This window comes from Pteropus vampyrus, unplaced genomic scaffold (genome assembly GCF_000151845.1).
Source record: "Pteropus vampyrus isolate Shadow unplaced genomic scaffold, Pvam_2.0 Scaffold217, whole genome shotgun sequence".
NCBI lineage: Eukaryota > Metazoa > Chordata > Mammalia > Chiroptera > Pteropodidae > Pteropus > Pteropus vampyrus.
This window is the reverse complement of record NW_011888998.1, coordinates 1,354,945-1,380,258: the sequence shown is the minus strand read 5'-3', so window position 1 is coordinate 1,380,258 and position 25,314 is coordinate 1,354,945. Positions and strand designations below refer to the sequence as shown.

The window sequence follows — 25,314 nt, the reverse complement described above, 5'->3', positions numbered from 1 at the left end:
ACATATAACATATGTAAGTTTAAGGTGTACAATTTGGTGTATGGTGATAACCTGTAAAGTCTACTCTATTAACAACTTTCAAGTATGTAATGTAGTACAGGCATACCTCATTTTATCGCGCTTCGCTTTACTGCGCTTTGCAGATACTGCGTTTTTTACAAATTGAAGGTTTCTGGCGATCTTGACTTGAGCAAGTCTATGGGCACAATTTTCCCCAACAGCATTTGCTCACTTTGCATCTCTGCATCACGGTTTGGTAATTCTTGCAATATTTCAAACCTTTTCATTATTAAATTTTATTGCTAATTTTTTGTGGTGATCTGTGACCTTTGATGTTACTATTATAATTGTTTTGGGGCCACCAGGAACCATGCCCATATAAGATGGCAAACTTAATGGATAAGTGTGTGTGTGCTGACCGTTCACTAACCAGTTCCCCCGTCTCTCCCTCTCCTCGGCCTCCCTGTTCCCTGAGACACAACAGTAGTGAAATTAGGCCAGTTAATGACCCAACAATGGCCTTAAAGTGTTCAAGTGAAAGGAAGAGTCGCACATCTTTCGCTCTAAATCAAAAGCTAGAAATGCTTAAGCTTAGTGAGGGAGGCCTGTCGAAAGCCCAGACAGGCCAAAAGCTGGGCTTCTTGTGTCAAACAGTTAGCTACGCCGTGAATGCAAAGAAAAAGTTCTTGAAGGAAATTAAAAGTGCTCCTCCAGTGAACACACGAATGATAAGAAAGTGAAACAGCCTTATTACTGGTGTGGAGAAAGTTTTAGTGGTCTGGATAGAAGATCAAACCAGCCACAACATTCCCTTAAGCCGAAGCCTAATCCAGAGCAAGGCCCTAACTCTCTTCAATTCTGTGAAGGCTGAGAGAGATGAGGAAGCTGCAGAAGAAAAGTTTGAAGCCAGCAGAGGTTGGCTCATGAAGTTTAAAAAAAAAACGCCAACTTTATAACATGAAAGTGTAAGCTGAAGCAGCAAGTGCTGATGTAGAAGCTGCAGCAAGTTATCCAGAAGATCTAGCTAATTAATGAAGGTGACTGCACTAAACAACAGATTTTTTACGTAGACAAAACAGCCTTATATTGATGCCTTCTAGGACTTTCATAGCTAAAGAGGAGAAGTCAATGCCTGGCGTCAAAGCTTCAAAGTACAGGCTGACTCACTTGTTAGGGTCTAATGCAGCTTTTGACTTTAAGTTGAAGTTAATGTTCATTTGCCATTCTGAAAATCATAGGGCCCTTAAAAATTATGCTAAATTTGCTCTTCTTGTGCTCTATAAATGGAACAACAAAGCCTGGATGATAGCATATCTTTTTACATCATGGTTTACTGAATATTTTAAGCTCACTGTTGAGACCTACTGCTCAGAAAAAAGATTCCTTTTGAAATATTTCTGCTCATTGACAATGCACCTGGTCACCAAGAGCTCTGATGGAGATGTACGATGAGATTGTTGTTGTTTTCATGCCTGCCAACACAGCATCCATTCTACAGCCCATGGACCAAAGAGTGATTTCAACTTTCAAGTCTCATTATTTAAGAAATGCTTCTGGTAAGGCTATAGCTGCTCCAGATAGTGATTCTCCAATGGGTCTTGGTAAAGTAAATAGAAAACCTGGAAAGGATTCACCATTCTAGACGCCATTTAGAACATTTGTGATTCATGGGAAGAGGTCAAAATATCAACATTAACAGGAGTTTGGAAGTTGATTCCAACCCTCTTGGGTTTAAACTTGGGTTTAAGGGGTTTAAACTTCAGTGGAGGAGGTAATTCAGATATAGTAGAAATAGCAAGACAACTAGAAGTAGGAGCGGAGCCTGAAGATGTGACTGAATTGCTGCCATCTTATAAAATTTTAATGGATGAGGAGTTGCTTCTTATGGATGAGTAAAGAAAGTGCTTTCTTAAGATGGAGACTACTACTGGTGAAGATGCTGTGAAGATTGATGAAATGACAACAAAGGAGTTAGAAAATTATATTTAGCTGACAAAGTAGCAGCAGGATTTGAGGGGATTGACTCCAATTGGGAAAGAAGTTCTACTGTGGGTAAAATGCTATTGAACAACATTGCATGCTACAGAGAAATCATTGGTGAAAGGAAGAGTCAATCAGTATGGCAAAGTTCATTGTCGTCTTAGTTTAAGAAATTGCCACAGTCACCCCAGCCTTCAGCAACCACCACCCTGCTCAATCAGCCACCATCGACGTCGAGGTGAGATCCCTCTACCAGCAGGATTACTGCTCGCTGAAGGCTCAGATGATAGTGATTTTTTTAGCAATGAAGTATTTTTTAATTAAGTTATGTACATTGTTTTTTTAGACATGATGCTATTGCACATTTAATAGACTACAGTATAGTATAAGCATAACTCATATGTACCAGGAAACCAAAAAATTCATAGGATTTACTTTTTTGCAATATTGGCTTTATAGCAGTGGTCTGGACCCGAATCTGCAGTATCTCCGAGGTATGCCTATACTGTTAATTATAATTGCCATGCTGTAAATTAGGTCCCCGGAACTTAACCATCTTATAGCTGGAAATTTGTACCTTCTGACCAACATCCTCCACCACCCCAGCCCCTGGCAACCACTATTCTACTCTGTTTCTTTGAGTTTGACTTTTTTTTAGATTCTATGTATAAGTGAGAACATATAGTATTTGTCTTTCTCTGTCTGACTTATCTCCCTCAGTGTCCATCCATGTTGTCACAAAAGGCAGGAGAGATATCTGCACCCCCATGTTCATTGCAGCATTATTCACAATAGCCAAGGCTTGGGAACAACCTAAGATCAGGCACTCTTTAACTTTCCCTGTGTGTTGGCTGGCGGAGGGAGGGGAGCTCTCAGGCCTGAGGCTGCCTTGCCAGGTGTGCCTTTCTGCTTACTGCCCCTTGCGGGGGTTTTCTATGTCTTGATGAGAATGGGGCATTGCTTCTGCTCTGGGGAGTTTGGAACAGAGCCCCGGGCTGCTACACAATCCCTCATTGAAATGCTCAGCCTCTAGCCCCCACCACTCTGCCAGCGGAGTCACATGCACCCACCTCCCCCTCATTAGCTCCAAGGAGAACAGCGTGACCTTTAAAGAAAGCAAAGGGTCACCTCATGGACCGAGAGGGTGTGCCAAAAAGTGAGTCTGCTGGCAGCTGGCTCCTCTGTCCCCCTCATCAAGAGACTCAGCATTTTTCTCCTCAGAACCCACAGAGGAGGGCAGTGGTGTGGGAGAAGCACTTCCTCCTCACCATCATCCTAAATAGTGTTGCGGGATGGCCTCAACAATGCGCGTGTGCACGTGCACACACACGTGCACACACGCACACACACTCCACCCTCTGCGGAATGGGTGCCAGAAGGCACAGATATCAGACCCAGGGAAAGAAAAGAGGTGCATGAATACAGAAGACTGGGGTACACTGCCCTGCCCCCCGCAGAACCCATTGGGTGACTTTCCTCTCCCTTGGAAGCGCCCGGCAAATAGTAAAGCAAACAAAATTTCCCTTCTGTGCCCCTGCAGGCTTTATAGAAAGAATGACTTTGAACCTTTTGTGGGTCTTACTCTCAAGACTCACTTACTAACAGCGTGTCCAGTAAGACACTCGTTCCTGCCACCCTCCACTCCCTCTCTGATGTCTGTCTTCTCGCCCCTGTGACTCTTCCTGCATCTGTTAGTCTTGTCTTAACTCTGCCTTCTCTAAACTGACCCTCTTCTGATCCCCTAAGCTCCTCTTCCACATCTCACTGTGGTCAAGGTAGAAAGCTTCCAGGTCACCATGGCTCACCAGCAGCCTCTTCGTCCCTGAGGAAGCTCTCACTCTGAAAAAGTCAGCCAGCGGGACCAGTACAGTGTCTGACACCCCCACCAGCATGAAATAAGGATGGTATATTATTTTCTGACATAATCACAAGGAAAAGACATCTTTAAAAGTTACAGCAATACATATTCTCTTTTCTGCAGACAAATTTTAACCAAGATATTCTCTCCACAAAGAATATACCATCCAAAACCTTGCATTCAAAGCTTGGTCCACAGACCACCAGCATCTGTATCACCTGGCTGCTTGTCAGAAATGCAGAATCTACTGAGTCAGAACCTGCATTTTAACCAAACCTTCCAGGTGATTTCTATGCTTGTCCAAGTTTGGGAAACACACACACCTGTACATAGGCACGTGCACATCTCAGGCGCAGGTTGGGAAGGTGTGTGCCACCTGCCCCTTTACCCTTTTTGTAAAAAGCGTGGAAAGCAGCAGTGGCCTCTGTTTCATCCAGCAGTCAGCAGCGAGATTTCCATAGGACAGCGTATTTCTGCCATGAGCAGAACTATGGAAATTAATTCCTAGAGTTTTACAAAGGATAACAAAGGAGGAGACGAGACTGTGAGGAGAGAAGGTGTTTTCATGTGTGAGAGAGAAGAGGCAGCGGGAGGAGCGGGGCCCATGGACCCTGGTGGGGCTTTGTCCTGCAGCAGTGGTTCAGATCCACCCCTTGCCTGGCATCACAGCCTCATCCTGGTACCCTTGGCCAAGCAGCATCTGGAGGTGACGGGGGCATCTTCAGAGCCCAGCCTCTTATGAGCAGCACTGGCACTTTTGACGTTTGAGCTTATTGGGGAATCTTCATTTGGTTAGAAGCCGGTCTTTCCGCTTCACTGCGTGGTTTGGTCTCCCAGGGGAGCTGTCGCCTTCTCTGTGAAGCGCTCACAGGGTTTGTCCGCACTCCGAGTTGGCTCTTCCACTGAGCTCTGCAGCTGGGAGGAGAGAGCGCCTACTCAGTGCCCTCGCCTAGCCGGCCTCGCCCCTCTCCCGGCATGCTGGGGCAGGAGGACACCCGGGTTATTGGTCGTGTGTGATAACTATGTCTTCTTTTCTCTTCTCACAATGCTAACCCATCGGAACTAACAGCAAGCATTCAGAATGAGCGTAAGTTCCCGGGCGCCTTTCTGCACTTGTGCCCCTGGGAGGTAGGAGGCCAAGAAAGAGGGGCGGGAGAAGGCCAGGTGAGAGCACAGAGAGGGATGCTTGGCCTCTGCACCCTGCCTGCTGGGGCTTCTTGACGCCAGAGTCCTTAGTGAGGTCCCTTACCACACGAGAAGGGAAAGGCTCGGCCGATGGCTGTTAAGGCAGAGGAGCAGGTGGGTAAGAAGGACCCTACCATCAGGTGGCTGGCACGGGAGCTCAGGACCCAGAGGGCGGAGCTGCTCTTTGGCCTACAGACGAGTCCCTGGGAAGTTCTCTGGGCACTAAAGCCTCTTTTAGCTCCATCCTCCCCAGTCTGGCCATCTGTTGACCCTCCAGGGCTCAGAACCATCATGGCAGCTAAGTTCTAAAAATCTAGCTGTTTTTTGTTCCTTTATTCATTCAACAAACATTTATTAAGAACTATTATACCCAAGGACTTATACTAAGCATTGGACTTAAGAATGGGTCAAACAAAAGTTTGGCCTTCAGTTTCTCATGGGGATTCTGTGAAAGCTTACAGGGATTCTTCTCGTGCTTAGTCTGACACGCACCCCCTTTCCTGCGCTCTCCAGAATGGGGCACTGTCTACCAGCGGCTTGCCTGCTTGTCTGTGTGGCTCCCAAAGCTCTTAATTTCAGCTGTTCCCCAAGCCAGGGACCAGGGCAGGTCCCTGCAGCCCTGACCGCCGACTGTTGGCCCTATTGCAGTGTCCCAGCCCCCGACCATCACCAAGCAGTCAGTGAAGGACCACATCGTGGATCCCCGTGACAACATCTTGATTGAGTGTGAAGCACAGGGGAACCCTGCTCCCAGGTGAGTGTACTGGCAGGGAAGTCCAAGCTGGGTAGAAGGAACGGGGCCTGCGAAGAGGACATTTAAGCCACCCCCTTGTCCTTGAGCCTGGAACAAGCAGAGCCTCCCTCGCCTGATGATAGTTATGGCAGCTGAGAAATTAAATGCTACCCATTCTGAAAAATCACCATTAAGCCGTCACTTGATAGAAAGTACAATTTGGACAACTAGGGAATTCAGCTGATGAGGAAACTGGAGGCCAGAAAACTTAAGTGGCTTAAGTTCACACCGAAAAGGCAGACTAGATGGTAAGTTTTCTGGCTTTCAGTATAATATTCTTCCTACTTATGTTCCCATCATTCCCCCATGCTTCGCTTATAGGAAGCCCCTCTCCCTAGCTGACCTGAGACTCATTCTGGCCTTGTCTCTGGTTATTTATGTGCACGTCAGCACCACGCGAGGTGGCAGCAGACACGAGTGAAGCCAGCTGTGTGCCAGGCTCTGTTAACACTTGTTCCTCTGTTTAGACTTGTTCCTCACGCTGTCCTGTCGGACCATCTCACTGCCCTTCGGGGAAGGACGTTTGTCCTTGTAAAGTGGAAGTGAAACGGAAGCACAGAGATATTAAGTACCTTTTCCAAGGTCATTCAGCTTGATAGTGGCAGAGCCTGGATTTAAACTCAGGCCTCTGACACCCCAGGCCGGGTTGGTTTCTCCTGAACAGTAAGCACTGACCATATGGAGATGATACGCTATCCAACCCTCATCTTTAAAGCAGCTTTCATGGGCTGGAGCTATCAGGAGCCTCATGCCGGATTCAGATGCAGACGTGACAGGACCCCATGTCAGGGCTGTGTGTCGGCAGGAGGAACGAGGCAGGGCAGAGCCCCGGGCTGTGGCAGCCTCTTCTTTCCTCCTGGGCCCTGGGTTTGCAGGAGCTGCTCTAACTCAGAGCTGTGAGCCCAGAACAAGCAGAGCCTCCCTCACCCATGAGGGCAGAAGCAGGAATCACCCTGAAGGGTCAGGCAGGGTCTGGGTGACCTTGCTTCTGACATTTTGGTCTTTCCCCCAAGGTTCCTTTCTGGGGACAGTGACTCTGTAGCACTGAACAACCAGTACTGTTCCTGCCTCTCGTTAGGTTATATCCTGGGCAGTTAGACACACGGCCCACCAGAAGAAGCAGAAGGGCATTCTGGTCCCTTCACCCTGGGGCTCAGTTTTATGAAGGCTGCTTTTTCTTTCAAAGCTGCACCTCCTGGGCTATAAGTGTGGCCACTGCCTTACAGTCTCCACCCATCGATCAGGGGCACAGATAACCTGAACCATTTCACTTTGGCTTTAGAGTCAGTTATCACGTAAAGAGGCAGGAGGAATAGAGACAGCTCCCCATGCGTGTGGGTTGGGTGAAATATGAACTTGTGTTTGCATTCCTAGGTGGAGGTCGGTAATGCCCTGGGGTGGAAGCAATAGCTGGCTCTGGATAAAAAATTAAAAGCACTGCCTACTCCAAAGAGCAAATCCCCAGGGGCTACTTGGGTGTCTACTACTTAGAGCCATGACTCCCAGCCTTGGCTGAGTAAAGGTTCTGGCAAGGACCTGCCCCCGGAGATTCGCTGGGTGGAACCGGGGACACAGCATTACCTCAGGCTTCCCAGGAAGTTCTGCCACTCAGCCAGGACTGGGACTCGGGTGTGAAGGTGTGGTTTGGGGGCTGAGTCAAGGGCGAAGGCCCTGAGATTCTCAACTGGAGCCCGGAACCCACCTTGTTACTGTTTGTTGCCCCTGCCTGCCCCCCACTGTCCACAGCTTCCACTGGACTCGCAACAGCAGGTTCTTCAATGTCGCCAAGGACCCCCGGGTGTCAATGAGGAGGAGGTCTGGGACCCTGGTGATTGACTTCCGCAGTGGCGGGCGGCCAGAGGAGTATGAGGGGGAATACCAATGCTTTGCTCGCAACAAATTTGGCACAGCCCTGTCCAATAGGATCCGCCTGCAGGTGTCCAGTGAGTAGCGTGGGGCAGGGGCAAGACACAGTCCTTCACACATGGAGGGGAGGGCAGGAGGGGCATTCCAGAGGGGCCGCCTTTGCCCTTGGCCTGTTGGTGCATTGCAGCCCTGAATGTCCTGCCTCCTTTTCTGCCTCTGAGCAGGGGCTCACCTTCCCCAGCTCAGAAAGATTCCTTGTAAAGGAAGCTTCCAAACCAGAGTCTTGAATATCTTCACCGCTACTGTGGGCACAGGAGGAAGCTGGGCGGGGCGGGGAGCCTTTGAAGATGTGCGTCCATTCAGACAAAAGGCCTCGCTTAGACTCCTGGGCCCTGTCCTTCTCTCCCGCCTCCCTTGTTCTCCTGTTTCCCTGTCTCCATCTTGGATGCCTGCCTCTGACCCCGCTCCTCTGTGTTTCTCCCCAGAATCTCCCCTGTGGCCCAAGGAAAATCTAGACCCAGTGGTGGTTCAAGAAGGTGCTCCCTTGACGCTCCAGTGCAATCCCCCACCCGGACTTCCGTCCCCGGTCATCTTCTGGATGAGCAGCTGTAAGTCTTAGAGGCCTGGTGTTTTATGTCTCTTTTAATCTTAGGGAGTGGGGTAGGCGTGTTAAATTGGGAGGGCCTAGAACACCTTGACTAGTGAGAAGCAGATGTGAGGTGGCCACATGGCACAGAACACAGGATCTGTAGAGAGAGGCTGCTTGAGCTCATTTCCTAAGACTGACTGTTGTTAGCTGTGTGATCTTGAGCAAGTTGCTTAACATCTCTGGGCCTCACTTTCCTCTTCTCGAAAAACAGAGCTGATAATTGTACTTACCTAATAGAATTATTGTAAGAATAAATAAACTAAAACATCCAAAGTGCTTATGACAGGACCAGTACACAGTAAGTGCTCAGTAATATTTGTGATGATGAGCAGCAAGAGAAAAAGGAATAAGGAAGAAGAAGAGAAACTGTGTTTTTCAATAGGCCAATTGAAGGCAGGCTGATAACAAGACCCCTCTTTCAATCCTTGGTTGATCTGGATTCACTCTTCTTGTAGGACAGTATGGGGGGGATGAAGGAATGAAACCTTTGATAAAGGAGTGATGGGGAGATAAGGTGTTTGGAGCAGGGGGACAGAGCGCCATCATTCAGAGCTTGTCCTGGCCCAGTTTTGGAATGAGACGCATTTAACCGCTCTAGACTTGTTTCCCTCAGAACTTCCTGTGTTTTCAATCAAACAAAAGACAACGAGCAGGGCTTGGGGGAGCATCATGAAGGTGAAGGGAGGACTGCTATCTGTATATCTTCCTGGCTTCCCTTCCCGGCTTCATTTCTGCCTCCCCTTCCCCCTCCTTCCATTCCTTCTTCCCTTATATGCATCATCCGTCAATCTATAGACCCTCCTGCCTGCCTGCCTATCATCCATCATTTTCTCCATTCCTGAATTCTTGCTAGCCTACTTACAAAAGAGGCTGCCTCGTCCACGAGGCAGCACGTGAGTTGTTTTGCAGAGCATGTGTGGCTTTGTGCCCAATCATTGTCCCTCTTTTCCCTCATCACAGTGCTCATCTGTGGGGAAGGCTGCCTGGCCACAGGCTGGGGTATTGTTTTGTTAGCTAACAGTTCAAACTCTCCCCTCTCACCCCCTGCATCGCACTCGTCACCAAGGTGTGTCCATGCTACCTCCCGAGCTGATCTCATGACCCTCCTCCTCTTTCCGTCTTCACTGACATCTCCCCAGAATAGACCACCACATTTCCCTGGGTTGCAATAATTATCCATAACTGGCCTTTCTGGTCTTTCTAAAAACATAAATGCGACAGTTTCATCATATGTTCAAAGCCCTTCATTGGCTCCTCCATCACTTCCGACAAAGCCTGGACTCCTTCCACTGGCACACGGTCCCCTTCCTGGTCTAGTCCCCTCTGCCTCTCCAGTCCTTCACCCGTCTTTGCCCGCTTCCCCCCTACTCAGGTGCTGTCACTTTAGCACAAACTGTTCCTGTTGCTTAAAACCCTCTTAGCTTCTTTCTCTTCCGCCTGGTAAATGTCACGTAGCCTTGGAGCTGCAGCGCGAGGCCCCTAGCGTGGACTGGCTGCTCCTTCCCTCAGCTCATCCGTTCTTATCTGGACTTCCCACTCACCACATTGTATTGCAGTTATTTGTTTATCCACTCTCTCTGCTACTAGACTGCAGGCTCTTTGAGGACAGGACCTGCCTTTCTTATTCATCTCTCTTTAACCCGTATGGAGCACAGTGTCTGCACAGAGTAGGCCTACAGAAAATCTCTGATAAGCATCATTAACCTCGTGCTTTAAGAAATGGTGACTTAGAAAATACTCGTGGGGGATAGGAAGGAGTTCACTATGAGTAGTCAGCCTTAGAGGTATACTTTTGCAAACCTCATAGCCTGGAAACCTGGCCATTTAAGTTTACATCAGATGCAGTGCTTGAAAGAACATGGATAACATAGGCAGCATTTTCAGCCTAAAAAGCACACAGTTTCATCATTTTGCATCTGTAAAATTGGAAGGCATCCTAAAATTGTTGGTATGTACCGTTAATTGGTTTGCATCTTACAATTATAATTAATAATGCTTTTTTCTTTCTTGGCGGGGCAGGGGGAGGTTGGAAAATAAAACAGGTGAATTTGACTCCTAATTTGGGAGCATCTGAAGGATTGTGTCCCCTCCCTCTGGCCTCAGCGCTAGCCAGATCTTTTGTGGCATGAACAGGAGATAGAAAAATCTGGTCCTAGAGCATGGACATGGTGGGCAGGCAGGTCTGAATCTAAATCCTACTCTTCCCTCACTGCTTTTGCAACCAGAACAATTAAGTCCTCTGCTTTCTTATCTGTAAAATGGAAATAAGCCCCACTTCAGAGTTGAGAGTGAGATTAGACCAAATAAACTAGAACCCCTGGCCCCACCTGGCCCTCTGTAGGTGCTCACTTGCCAGAAACTTCATGATTATTATTACTGTTCCAATTACTGCTAACCTTCCACTGTCCCTCTGCTTCCTTATAGCCATGGAGCCCATCACTCAAGACAAGCGGGTCTCCCAGGGCCATAACGGGGACCTGTATTTCTCTAACGTGATGGTGCAGGACATGCAGACCGACTACAGCTGCAACGCCCGCTTCCACTTTACCCACACCATCCAGCAGAAGAACCCCTTCACCCTCAAAGTCCTCACCAGTAAGTGCAGGCCTCTGCCCGGGGCTGGGGGCAGCAGCCCACCTGGCCTGAGCGGCCCAGGCACCTGGGTCTGGGGAGAGCATAGTTCCCAGGACTGACCTAGAAATCCTTCCAGCTCACTGAGCCCGAGCTACTTCAGCTTCCCTTACGCCACATCTCCTGATTCTTTGCCTTGAGTTCAGTTTGGCTTTTCTCAGACTTTGGTGGAATCAGAATCATCTGGTGAACTTGGCACCATCCCCAGGCCCAGCCTCATCCCGCCTCTTTCTTCCTCATTAGCTCCCAGGGGATTTGGACACTGCAGAATTTGAGAAGCACTGCTTTAAGTGGCCATCCGGCATCCCTCTCATGTCTTCAGCTTGATTATTATTTTTTATTTCTAGTCATTGTTTGATTATCTTTATTTCTAGAATAAAGCCACAGCATGGAATCTCCAAATTCGTAGGTACACCTACGTGAGTTGTATTTGATTCTGTGAAACATACGTGCTAGACCATATGGAATCGCTGTGTTTACAAGTTGCAGATTTATGTTTAGTTTTATTTTTGTTTTTACCTTGATTCTGTTTGGTACCAAAGCAGATCAGCATTTCCTGACCCATTATAGCGTTGGTGACTGTTTACAAAGGAGAGAGAGAAGCCAGTCAGTTCAGAGACACACTTCTTTCCAGGGACCCGCTGGCCTGGAGCTTTGGCTGCAAAGCTCTTAGTCTGCTCAGGACATTGAAAGTGGCTCTGCCGGTTTACACAAAAACTTATAGCATGCTTTCCACATAAGAGCCCCCATCCCCAAAGACTTTACTCTGTCTAACTCAGCTGTGTGAATGTTTTCAATGCTGTGGACAGTGGCAATTGTGGGAGAGGCCAGGCAAAGGCCACTCCGTGGGCACTGGCAGCTTCCACAAGTCATAAAAGAGGCTGAACTCTGGTTTCTAGGAGCCCACATGCAGGTGGTTGATGATGCCTCCTGGGGGGACATGGGAGGCAGGGGAGAGGCTTGGATGAACTCATCCTCACTCAGGACAAGTGGGGGCCTGACCCCCTCGTGCTGTCTTCTTTCCTCATTAGTCCCCGGCCGTGATGAAAATAGGCCGTGCTGAGAGCCAGCCCATGGCATCGAGGTGGATCCGCAAGAAGCAGCTTCCTTCCTGTTCCCCTTCTGCTATTGTGGGGTTTTTTTTCCTTTCTCTTTATTTTCTTCCCTTTTCTTTTTCACTTCCTTTCTATTTCTCCTCCCTTTTTCTTACTTTTTCTTTTCCTCTCTCTCATCTTCTCTTACTTTGACCCCATTTTATCTGCCTCTAATCCTCCCTCTCCTGCCTCTGCAGGTCCCCCCCACACACACTCTTCTGAGCTACCCTTAATTTGATAGCCAACAGGTTGGCCAGAAACTCAGGGACAGTTCCTGCATGTTCCTGGCAGGGTCACCAAGCTTCAGTCTGCTGGCTGCCCCCTCCCTGGCTTTCTTATTCTGGTCCCAGGCCCAGAGAGGAGCCCCGGAGAAGAAATTTGGGTTGTCTGAGGTGTCTCCTCAGTGCACGTCAGAGGTGACTGCCTGCCAGCTGGCCAAGCTGGGGAGGACAGCGTGGTCTGCCCAGAACCTCAGAGCAGCCTTTGAAGCCAGGACAAGGCTGGCAGCATCAGGCCATGGGAGGGGCAGGAATGTCACAAGCAAGATGCTCACTGAGTTGATCCCTGGATGGCCCGCAGTGCCATCACCTGGATCCCTTTCTGCCTGCTTGAAAGAGGCTTGAAGTCAGCTTACTGTTTGGGGACTGAGTTGGGTGACTGTGTTGGGCAGAGACCTCCACTGTCACACAAGATAGAGGCAGGAAGATGGAGGTGGTGAAGAGCCTTCCTCTGTGGAATTAAGCAGCTAGAGATGTCAATCATATTTAGAAGTTGGACTTTCCAGAAACATCCTTTTGTCTCTGGTCAGGGATGTTGGTTTCTGCTCCATTTCTGGGTCCCCTGCTCCACTGAAAACTGCTCCAAATGCTGAGACACCCCTGGGTGCTGGGCACAGAAACTTTTCAGCTTCCTGGACTCTCCCAGAGGCGGCTTGGACCTGGAGCTGGTTCTGGCGTCTGCCCCCTCTCAGGTTTGGGCTCAGTTGCTTAAAATTGCACAGTGCTGCTCCCCATACTTCCCTGCCTGGAAAGGACACAGGCTTTTCCTTGTACCTTCAGAACCAGGTCTGGAACTAGGAGGCCAAACAGCCAAGTTGGGACAGCTTCCAAAGACTCTGTTCTCACCAGTTTGCCCATTGGAGAAGAAATAAATCTCACCACAGCCATTTTGCATTTCTTGCATCAAAGGAAGGGGAGAAAGGTATCTAACATAAAATACTGGGCAATCTAAAATCATTTTTAAATTTGTTTTGGGAGGTCAGTGAAAGACAGACAATGGAGTCGGGCTAACAAAGACATGTCTGCCCCACTTTGCCTACGCCAGAACAGGTTCCAGTCCCTCCTGGTCCCTCTGCCACAGCAAGAGGCAGTGGTAGTAAGGGAGGAGGGTTCTCCCTGAGGCAAAGGGGTACTAACCCTGCTTCCTTCTAATGTCTACTGTCTAAATGATGCTCTTAAAGGAGCCAGAAGTTCTCCCTGAATTTGTTAGATGTGCTCCAGAATTTACAAACTGTGAGGTCCAGTCTGAGCTCAGGTCACTTCTCTGGAAAGAGATAGGTTCTATTTCACCTGAGCATGAAAAAGGCCCTATCATCTGTGTGCACCCCTGTCCTCTCCCTGGAGAGGGGCATTACCTCCTGAGTCCAGCCGTGGTCTCGCCTACCCTTTCCCACTGCCTCTTCATTCACTTGCAGTTCAGTTCTCACCCTTAGCTCCAGATAAACCCAAGATGACTCCCAAACACAGGCTAAGTCTTTTACCACAAACCCCATCTTAAAGGATAGTTCTGATTACTGAAAATCTTCCTACTGAGTGTTATGCAGATTTGGGATTCATTGCAATGCAGTCCCAGAAAAGAGCTCTCCATAGCCTCTGCAGTCAGTGGTACAGGCTTTGAGCTGTCTTCAGATATGCAAATGCCCGGGCATAGCGCCTCTCCTCCCTCGAGCAGTTGGACCGTGTTCTGGGCTTCTTAGGGCTGTCTGCTTGGCTTCCAGTCAGCTGTTCCACCACCCCCGCCGCCCCCCACCCTAGGTACTGTCAAAACTCGAACCCAATAGCTGGAAGTAGACGATGGTAGAAGAGAGAAATCTACTTAAGGATGTTGGCGTGATTATGTGCCCTATTGCAAAATGTCTTTCTCATTGTGGATTTAATGCCCAAGGGCTTTAATTACCTACTGTTGGAACCGAGACCACTGGTCTTGCTCCTTAAGGAATGTCTTCACCCCAAGACAGTCTGGAGAGTTCTGATCTCCAGCTAGTCAGCCGGCCTTTCCCAGTCCCTAGTGTAGAACTCACAGCGTTTGTGTGGCACGTATACTCGTATACTCGCACCCTCTCTCCTTCCCTCCTCTTCACTCCCCTCCCCTCCCTCCCTCCCTCCCTTCCTCTTTCTCTGTCTCCGTCTCTCTCTCTCTCTCTCTCTCTCTCTCTCTCTCTCTCTCTCTCTCTCTCTCTCTCTCTCTCTCTCTCACCGCCCCGCTACCTCCCAACCCCTATCCAGGCTACCTTTCTAGTCCTAAATCCAAACCTCAGCCTAGCGCTCCCCACCTCCCTGGACCACTCCTAGCCTCAGGAGGCCTTTCTGCCCACAGGCACATCTCAGAGACCAGGTCGGTGCCACCGGTCAGGTTGGGGGCACTTTGCTGGCAAGCACAGGATTGTTGGGCTCTGCCAAGTGTTGCTCTGTCGCACTCCGTTGATGAACTGTTTCTCTTGGACTGTCTGTTCTCATTTACCTCTCGCTCCTTGCAACTTAGCTCCTGCTCAGGTAGGACTTTGCTTTTTCCCCAGGGCTCACTAACACTCCTTTCTCTTTAGCTACCCCCAGGGCTGGCCTGATCCAGAGACCTGGGAACTGAGGATTTTGATGGGAAGGAGTTGTTCAAAAGGCTGCTACCGGATACTGCTAATCCTTATCTCATTTGTTTGAAACTGTAGTGGGACCAAGTAATTAAAGGTCAAGACTAATTTTTTTAATTAAAGAAGAAACTTATAATGCCTTCTTTTGCAGGATTTAACCTTTTCTTCCCTTTTTGGGCTGTTTTGTGTTGCTTGTTCTTCACCAAGCATATTTCCTTTCCAAATATGCCGTGTCTTTCCTTTGCAAAAGACTTCTGGTGCTCTCCCCGTTGTTTTTGTGGCTCTGCATTTCTGTTTGTTCTATCCCCTGTATGCCTCCCTGACCTCTCCATGGCCTCCTGTTTGCTCACCCTCTTTTGTTTATTGCAGACCACCCCTATAATGACTCGTCCTTAAGAAACCACCCTGACATGTACAGTGGTGAGTCGCTGTGGTAACCTTGGGAGTAACCTTGCCTGTCCTAACCCCAGTTTGGCTAACTTGACTGATACCATGTCATTAACTTGTGCTGGGTGGCAGGTCTGACAGTTGGCCAGGCCAGGGTGCCAGGGTGCCACTTCTAGAACACTGCTCACCAGAAGGACAGTAGCCAGTTGGGGGTCCGAGGTAGCTGAACTGATGTCATGGCGTGGGCCACTCATACTTGCAGACCTCCAGTTGCTGAATTCTAGATAAGTTAGTCAAGCCAAGGTAGGACTTCAGAAGAGTTTCTTGGAGGGTTCGGTAGAAACTTAGAAGTCAATGGTAGGTAGATGGGGAATATTGAGGATAGGTGAGTGCCCACAGTAAGGAAAAAATAGAAAATCTAGTCCTATTAGTGGTTTAAAGAGGATAGAAAGCTTTGTAGTGTGTGTAGTTAACTCTTAAGTATCTGGTTGTAAATTGCCTGCTTTGTAGTCTAGCCATAGCTATTGGAGATACCGTGTCTCCTGTCTCTTGTCTCTTTAAAATCCGTCTGGGAAATAGGAGTGAGAGTTCAACTCTGAGTTCTGTTTCAAGATGAGTATAAATGAAGTCGGACCATCAGTTGTATTCTGACACCTGGGCCTCTTCTCTCCTCTGGGAGTGCACACAAATCCAATGCCCGCCGGTCCACACATTTGCAAGTCATAGAACAGCTTCCATGAGGTGTATTTCTAACTCATCACACAACTGGTTGCTCAAGCTGATTAATAGAATAATTAGCCATTTCCACACCTGAGTTACCCCACCATGACTCAAGAATGTCTTGTTTGCCCTGAGCAGCCAGAGGAATCATCATTCACTGACTCTGGTGAAGCAGCTGGCCCCCATCATCAGTTTGCCTAGGAAGCTGCGGCTGCAGGTCCCCAAGGGGGTCATTGTGGGCTCAACTAGATAGGAAGTGTCTGCATTGTGCTGTGCTAATATAAACAATGATCAGTGTCTGGAGTGGGGGATGGAAAGAGGGAGTGAGAGCCAGGGAGAGAAGCAAAGGCTCTAACTTGGCACCGAAGCAGCTAGAGCCGCTCTGAGATCCTGCCAAAGAGATTTACTGCCTGAGGAAGCTGGGACTTTTGTTGGATGCTGGGTATTGTTTGTTTGTTTTCAAAATAATGGGGCCAACCACCATTGTGTCAAGAGCCCCAGAGCACTGGTGTGGAATGTGCCTTTTTCTAAATTGGATTCCGGCAATCTATTATGGGAAGTAGTGTATATCAGAGCCAGAAGGTCTCTTAGAGACCACCGTGTCCCAGCTCCTTGCTATATACGATAAACTATTCAGGGGATGTGCATGTGGAGTTGTTTTATCAATGGAATAAATCTGAGTTATTCCAGCCACTTAAACCAGTTTGTGACCAGTGGTAGATATTACAAGTGAATGGGTGGGAGTTACAAAAACCATCCAGGGCTATCAAATCAAGCAAAGCTCCCAAGTGCTTACATGAGACTGACCCCTTCTCTCTAATCCAGGGTAGAAGGGGGCTGACCAAATATAAAGCCAGCTGAAAAGGATATAAAGTCAAAGTGAGGCACATGTTAAACAAAGGACAACTGGGTTGAATACTTCTAGAAAGAAATAGAAAGTAAAAAAGAAGGAAAGATGGTCCTCTCTGAGTGCTGCACAGAGAGACACAGTGCACTGAAAAGTGCCTAGTGCATCTCTGTGCTTTGCTTTGAAATATGGCATGTCTCTTTTGTGGCAGTAGGGCCACTTGATAATTATATTTTGTTCCAGTGATTTCTACAGAGGTTTGGCATCCTCTGAACATATGCCAGATGCCGCCTGACTTGCCACTTAGAATTCATCCAGGCCAGGAGACAAGGACAGGAGTGTGCCCTCTGAAGCAGACGGCCTTGAATTAAATTCAGCCTCCAGGATGTACTACTGATTGACATTGGGCAGGTCATTTAACATGTCAGATCTTTACTAGACAAAGATCTCATCTGCAAAATGGGTATATTATCTTCCCCATAAGATTGTTGTGAAGGTTAAATACAATAACATGCATATGGTTCCTAGTTTGTTGTCAGACACGTCAGTAATTAGTGAGTTACCCATCGTGGTGTTAGAGGGAATGGTTTAGTGTTGACTATATCAAGTATAATTGTTCTGTGCTTCTGAAATTAGGAGGGACTCAGGGTTCTTGAAGAAAAGCCAAGGGGAGAAAGGTAGACATGATTATGGGAAGAAAGTACTATGGACAGAGACATTTTAGGGCAGATCAGGAAAACCAAAGCTGTTCAGATCTCAGTTGTGCTGAGAACTGGATAAGAAAAAAGCTCCAGCTACTGAATGAGGGATTTGGGTTAGATTTCCTGGCAGTGGAATATATTAAATGTACTAGACAACAATCTTTTCTCATCTTCTGGGTGTGTGGTCAGCCAACCCTGGAGCCAAAGAGGCGATGAGATGCCCGGGATGCAGCCCGTGAGTTTTGAGTTCTGAGAACTGAGAGCAGCAAGTGGAGGATCCAGCTGCCCCTAAAAGCTGCTTTTTGCAAAGGTTCTTGGACACATTCGATTCACGGAACTGTCTTCTGCTAACACCAGCACTTGACGGGGGAGCAACTTGGGTTTTCAGCAGTCCTGGCCTTTCGTCTTGCACAAGACAATTGAGGTGTTTTTTCATTGGCCCTTTAAAGCAAAGGTTTTTGACACTGTCACTACCTGATATCCCCTTGCTGACCAGATTTTTCTGGAAGCCCATGAGCCCACCCTCAAGCCACAGCTCTGAGAGCCGAAAAAGAGAGACTGTCCTTGGCCAGATCAGATGGGGCCGCAGGAGAAGCTCTTCCTGAATCCAGGTGGACACGAGCTTTAGCATCTGGGTTCTGAGTTTGATCAGGTATTAGGTCCAGACTCAGCCCTGAGAATCAAGGTGAATAAGAGAAGCATCATCAGGCTGGACAGGCTCTCAAGGGAAATCCGCCTCTATGGTAAAAGAAAGGGCATCCTGTGACATGCTAGGAAACTGTCATTTTCCACCATTTAGAGTCTTGTAGCATCTCATATAGCAATCACCTGTGTCTCAGAGATTCTTCCTGGGGCTACTTCTCCAGGAAAGAAATCAGCCACCCTGCCTTGGGAGCAGCGGCTCCCGAAGCCACCAGTTGGATTATCCTTCGTAAATTGTCATGTAGGTCCCTCCTGTTGCAGCTGACCACATCTCTTCACAGCCGGCCCTTTGGGTCCAGCCTACTGTCCATAATGATATCACGTGTCACCCCAACTCCTCTTCAAGCTTTCCGTGGCCTTAAGAATCCAGTTGAGAACCCTTTGGAGCCTCTTAGTTCCCAACCCAGCTTCTTCTTTTTCAGCTTGGGCCTGAGTTTATTTAATAGCCACCAAGGAGAGATGAAATCTTATCTAAATTGTAATAACCATGTATGGTGCCAGGTGGATACTAGACGAATCAGGGAGATCACTTTGTAAATTATATAAATGTCTAACCACTGCGCTGTACACCTGAGACTAATATTGAATATCAACTCTAATTGATAAATGAAAATTTAAAATAATCTTATCTGAGACATTTAAAACAATATTTGAAGAAAACATAAGAGAAGAGTTTCACTACTGTAGCTCATTAAAACAAAAATATCTGTCTCCTCCACCTCTCTTGCCCTTGGATTTTGGTTTTCTTTGCTCTGAGCAAGAAAGATATTCCCAAAGCTGACTGTCAGAAGTAGGGACAAGTGGGATACCCCTCTTTAAAGAGAGGCAATATAGAATAGATGTTAGACACAAGCTTTGGCGCTAAATGGTCCAGAATCCAAACCCTCACTGCATGCGACCCTGGCAAGCCTGTTGACTTCACTAAGCCTCTGTTTCCTCGACTGCAAATGATGGTGATACCTCCAGGTTTGTTGTGAGGATTCAACATGATGATGTAGATAAAGTTGCTAGCACAGTGCATGGCCCATCATGAATGCTCACCAAATGGTGGCTCCAGTTATTACCTCTGACTTCTAAGATGTTCTTCCCTATACTTTTGAGTTTTGGCTTGTTTCCCAGTAGCTTCTCTCCTTTTGGGATAATTCTGTGGTTACTAGCCCACATCCGACACATGAAATACTGCTATAAACTTTTTATAGTCACAGCTGCAACATGTGAAGGCACAACAGCAGGACTCTGCTCACCTCTCCTCCATCCCATACTTATTGCTTTGCTGGTCACGTGTGCTGCATGCCATGGTGTGAATTAAATGTCCACAGGGTCACAGATTGGTTTCTGCAGATTGTGTTCCTGCAGGAAGGAGTATGCCAACTGAGTTGGGACGTATTTCACATAATCCTAGGGTTCCTGGCTCTCGACAGATTCACCAGCCTGACGCCAGAGCTTTCTGCCTGAAATCTCCTTCTCCTTATGGTGCCCTTGACCTTGTGTTGTCTGGCTGTTTGGGTGATTCCAAGATGATGGGTGGGACGAAGCTGCTGCTTTGGTTTCAGGCTTCCCTCGTACTGAGAGCTTTATGCTATAAGAGTTTATAGATATAGATGGTAACCAATTAACCACATAATGGATTAACCCCTTCAGTAGCCGCTGTTGTATGTGTGTGTGTTGGTGGGACAGATGAGGACATCTACAGAGGGAGAAGTAACGTGGGGGGTAAATCGTTGCCTTCCTTTTGTTCTCCCCTTGAATTCATTCATCCCACATTTATCGAACACCTCTTATGTGCCATGTGTTGTGCCAGCAGCCTAACTACCTTTGCAAGTATTTCAACATTTCTTCCCCTGACAAAAGAATAAAATAGATGCGAACTCTATGGAATGCACTCCCCCAATGACAAATGGAAAGAAGCTGAGTGCCCCTAGGACAGGACCCCATTGATCCAGCCAGGGACCAGCTAGTCCAACCAGCTCCTTTAGGGGACACCAGTGTCACAGAGACAGAGTTCCTCCTGTCGCTCTGTCCTCGCTCTGCCAGCAGCCATTAACGGCCCAGAAAAATGCCTTTGTTCTCACCGAGGGCGTCTCTGAGGGCTCCCAGCTCCTGGCAGCTCAGCTTTCCTTCCACCTCTCATCTCTCCAGCTGAGTTGAAGACCCATTACGCCCATGGATGGGCTCAGCTTATGTGTTTAACTCTTCGATCGTAACAATTGTATGCCTTTAGGCAGGGGTGCCTCTACCAGTCTCCCTGTGCTTTGGGCTCTTGATTGGAAACTTCACGTTCTTCTCCCTTCCATTGCATCCATTTCCATAAAACTATACAAAGAGCTCTGAGGGAGCAAGCCATGAGGCTCAGCTGGGTGGGCTCCACTCTGCGGTGGCGTGCCCAGACTTGCATGTCCCCTTCCACTGGGAAACAGCCGCCCTGACAGTGTCCATCTCTGCGGGCCACCTGGCTTCGAAACCTGTGTGCATGTCATTAACTTCGGATCCTGGCTGCTCCAGCCTAGTTGAATTGCAGATCACCTCCTCCATCCTGCCTCTCACCCTCCCCCAGTCTCTCGCATCCAATTAACACCCTCCTCCCCAGCCCCTTCCAATATCATTAGTGAAGGAGCAGAATGGTCTTGGCCCCAGAGTGATTTCCTGTCATCTCTGCTCATTAATTCTCTCTGTGTCTTTGCTAAACCGTTAATAATGCTCCCCGTATCTCTGACTGCTCATCTGGGTCTATGTGGCTTCATCTCAGCTCCTTGTCTTCAGGGTCCCCAAGAGCAGGTTGTCTGTCCTGTGGCCTCAATATGTGCCTTCTCTTTCTTCCACTGCTGCTGAGATGGCCTCCTTAGGGGTCACGGAATTGGCCTCTGGGGTCCCAAAGCACATGCTCAGGAAGTAAACGACTCACGGCTCAGGCAGCCCCCTCCCGTTCCAGGGAAGGAGAGGTTTCCTGAACGATGAGGGAGGCTGGGCTCCTCTTGGCAGATCCTTTCGGAACTTAAAGCTGCTCACACACATGTGCCGGTGGGGCCGCGGGGCCCCGCGCTTCCTAACACTCTCTTAATGATGCCTGGCCCTTGGGGTGGTTTCAGCCGGGAGGGGCCAGGGCTCGGAGCCTCTGAGGGTAAGCGGGGAAGCAGAGGTGTCATGATGTTTCTTTCTAGCCCGACAGCTTTGGCCACCTGGGTCGGCCCCCTGCGCAGGAGGCTCACGCCTGCTTGTTCTATTTCAGCCCGAGGAGTTGCAGAAAGAACCCCCAGCTTCATGTATCCCCAGGGCACTGCGAGCAGTCAGATGGTGCTGCGTGGCATGGACCTACTGCTGGAGTGCATCGCCTCTGGGGTGTAGGTACCATTTTATCCCTACTTCTGGCCACTCTGCAAGAGGCTGATGAGGGAGTTTGTGGGTATGCTCTGTTCTTGCCACATTTGGGGGTACAGGAAGAAGCAGACAGACCTTAGTGAGGATTTAAATCATAGTCATCTCCATCCCAGTCATCTGGCCGTCTCTCTCAGATAATGAGGAAAGGAGATGGGTGGGCATCCTTTACGTGTGTTAGAATCTCGTGTGACCTTAGATAAGTCCTTCACACACTCTGCGGCCGAGCAACCCCTCTGTATAGGAGAGATCACCTCTCAGAGGACCAAAAACACTTCCAGGGCACCTGGGTGTGCCAGGCTCCATAGAACAGCAGGGCCTCAGTTTCGATGTTTCCGTTCCCTGCTTTGTCCCTCTCCTAGCCCAACACCAGACATCGCATGGTACAAGAAAGGTGGGGACCTCCCATCTGACAAGGCCAAGTTTGAGAACTTTAACAAGGCTCTGCGTATCACCAACATCTCCGAGGAAGACTCTGGGGAGTATTTCTGCCTGGCCTCCAACAAGATGGGCAGCATCCGGCACACGATCTCGGTGAGAGTAAAGGGTACGTTGTGTGTATTTCTCATTATGATGATTTTGCCAGCCCTAAACGCCATGACCACTCTTTCTTCTGAGGGTGGTTGGGGGCAGGGTGAGTGGGAAAAACTTCCAACACATTGGTTAGTGGCAACAGTGACCTGCCAGGGATGATCACTCCCTGGATGTGAGTGTGTGTGTTTGAGTGGTGGGCCTGAAGGGAAGAAGATCCACCCAGAACATCAGCCAACTCTCCTTGGTGCCCGGGGCTCCCTCAGCAGATGAATTTCATGATCTGTTTTAATTACACCCAGAGCCTTCTCTTCTTTCATTTTGCATTCCTGTTCATAGTGTGTCGTCTTAGCCCTGTGCTGTCTGTGTACTGTGCTTGGTTCTTTTTAAAAGTGGGGAGTCATCAAGCCCAAATTTTTTTTAAAAAATCACTTCCCTCCCCCAAAAGCATAGCTGGCCCAATTGAGCTATTGTAAGCAATAAAACGCCTGCCTTTATGAGTCTCAGCCATGGATGGTGGGTACACCAGTCACTTCTCTTCCCAGGGCTGAATGGATGATTGGAATGATGAGGTCTAATCTCATAGTGCAAGAACTTTCTTAGCACACACAGTTGACCTTATAGGCTTGGTTTCAGCACTGCACATGAACCAGGGGTTCTTAATCTTTTTTGGGGGGGCGGCATCAAGATCTTTGAGAATCTGATCCAAAGAACCCTCTTCTCAGAAAAATCCACCTATCCACATGGTCACGGACTTTTCCAAATAATTGAAAGAGGTGGCCAGCTAAGAGCTTCTAACCAAAGTGCAATGCCTAAGAGAACAAGTATGATATTAGGCCAGTATTAGATCTGAAAAGGTCTGATCTTGCAGCAGCAGCAACAAATCCAGAGGAGCCAGCACAGTGCCCACCTGACCACCTTCCCTGGCTCAGGCCCTTACATCATGAACACCTATGGACATCTAAAACCATTCATTGCCCAGCCTCCCTTGAGGATTCTGATTCAGCAGGTCTGGGATGGGCGCTGGCATCCATGTTTGTTAAAAGTTCTTCAGAGGGAGAAAAAAAATGGTGTAGATGATAGAGGCTCTGTTCATCCCTCTGGCGACCAAATCAAAGTTGTGACGGAAACAAGGAGCAACAGCAAGGAAAAATCACCTGGGATCTAGATGAACAAGCTATACAACTAGGGCGAAATCCAAGAAATTACCCTGCAATGGGAGGAGGTAGGATGGAGTGAGAACGTGAGGCTGCCCGGTCTCGAGTGGCTGAGTGAGATGGAGGCTGCAGCAGCAGCAGATGCCTCTTGAAGGGTCCGCGTCCTTGAGCAGATTTTCATGGTAACGGACCTGCTCGCTCTGAGCACCAGTGCCAATTCAGCTGCATACAGTGGGCACCAGGGACTTACAGGGAGATATTGTTTGAGTGAGGGCCGAGGCAGGACTCGCTATGTACAGAAGTGCTGGTGGTATCTGTTGTTCCCTGTTGAGCCCTTCCCCTCTCCCAGTGCACGGGCACAGCCCTCCACAGCCGTGTCGTCATCAAACTGGATAACGGAAGTCTCTGCCCAGAGGATTCCCTGAAATCCTGCCTCCCCCAACTTGCGGCCTCACCCAAGCCACATCCAGGTGTATCCTCAGAGAGTCAGGTGCTCCTTGCTGAGCAGCGCCTAGACTCACCCTGGAGGCAGCTGGCCTCGGTTTCTGGTGTGGCCTTTTGAGGCAACTATAAGCACAGCATCTGTGGATTGCTTGCTGAATCTTAACAGGTGTTCCCAGAGGGTCAGACGCTGGGGCTAAATTTGGCCTGCAGCTGAATGCCTCTCAGGACTGTGCCACTGGACACCTACAACACAAGCTAATAAGACCTGGAGACTTAGGAACTTTGCTTAGTACATAGAAACAGACACGGAAAGAAACAGCCAAAATGGGAAGACAAAGAAGCAGAAACCATATGAGAGAACAGAACAGAGATCCAGATAGAATGGAGTCAAATAATCTAACAGATGCAGAGTTCAAAACACTGGTTATAAAAATGCTCAGTGAACTTTTGGGAGGTGTAGATAAATTCAGTGAGAACTTCATAAAAAGAAACATAAAAATGGAAATGGAAATTATAAAAGGGAACCAATCTGAAATGAACACATTATCTGAGATGAGAAGTATATTAAATGGAATAAACAAAGGAATAAACAATGTGAATAAAGAAAAGGATCAAATTCCTTATCTAGAGTATGGGAAAGCCAAGGACACAAAATCACAATGGCAAGAGATGAGATGCGAAGACTATAAAAATAATTTAAGGAGCATATGGAACACTATTAAGGGTCCAAATATCTGTCTGATCGGTATAACTGAAGGAAATCAAGATGTTGAACAGCTGTTCGAAGAAATAATGATGGAAAACTTCCCTAACCTGGTGAAGGAAATGGACATAAAACCCCAGGAAGCTCAGATAATTCCCAAAATCAGGGATCCAAAGAGGTCCATACCAAGACTCATCATAATGAAAATGCCAAAGGTTAAATACAAAGAAAGAATATTAAAAGCAGCAAGAGAAAAACAGATAGTTTTTTATAAGAGAAAACCCATAAGACTGGCAGCTGATTTCTCAAAAGAAACTATGAAGGACAGAAGGGCTTGGCACAAAATATTAGACAGGATGAAGACCCAGGATCTACAACCAAGGATACTTTATCCAGCAAAGCTATCGTTCAGGGTGGAAGGACAGATAAAGAGCTTCCCAGACAAAAATAAGCTGAAGGAATTTATCACCACCAAGCCAGTATTACAGGAAATATTGGAGAGACTTCTTTAAGAAGAAAAAAAAACATGTATCAAAAACAGGAATAAAGAATGGTAACAACTACATTCCTATCAATAATACCTCAAATGGAAAAGAATTAAGAGCTCGAACTAAAAGATAGAGTGGATAAATGGAAAGGAAAACAAGACCCCTACATATGCTGCCTACAAGAGACTCACTTCAGATTAAAAGACACATACAGACTAAAAGGAAGAGGATGGAAAAAGATATTGCTTTGATGGACCTGGAAGATACTTAAGTCAGACAGAGAAAGATAAACACTATATGATTTCACTTGTATATGGAATCTAAGGAATAAAAAGAACGAACT

General features: G+C 47.9%; 1 protein-coding gene across 1 annotated transcript in view; it reads left to right on the top strand.

The window, feature by feature from the left end:
• The window catches only part of NFASC (neurofascin), a 77,819-nt gene that overhangs the window by 2,353 nt on the left and 50,152 nt on the right, over nt 1-25,314 (top strand). The window contains exons 2-8 of the mRNA XM_011373112.1: nt 4,908-4,925; nt 5,672-5,777; nt 7,563-7,759; nt 8,168-8,290; nt 10,756-10,926; nt 21,503-21,614; nt 22,011-22,195. Coding sequence (XP_011371414.1) covers nt 4,908-4,925; nt 5,672-5,777; nt 7,563-7,759; nt 8,168-8,290; nt 10,756-10,926; nt 21,503-21,614; nt 22,011-22,195 — 912 coding nt within the window. The remainder of the gene's footprint in view (nt 1-4,907; nt 4,926-5,671; nt 5,778-7,562; nt 7,760-8,167; nt 8,291-10,755; nt 10,927-21,502; nt 21,615-22,010; nt 22,196-25,314) is intronic.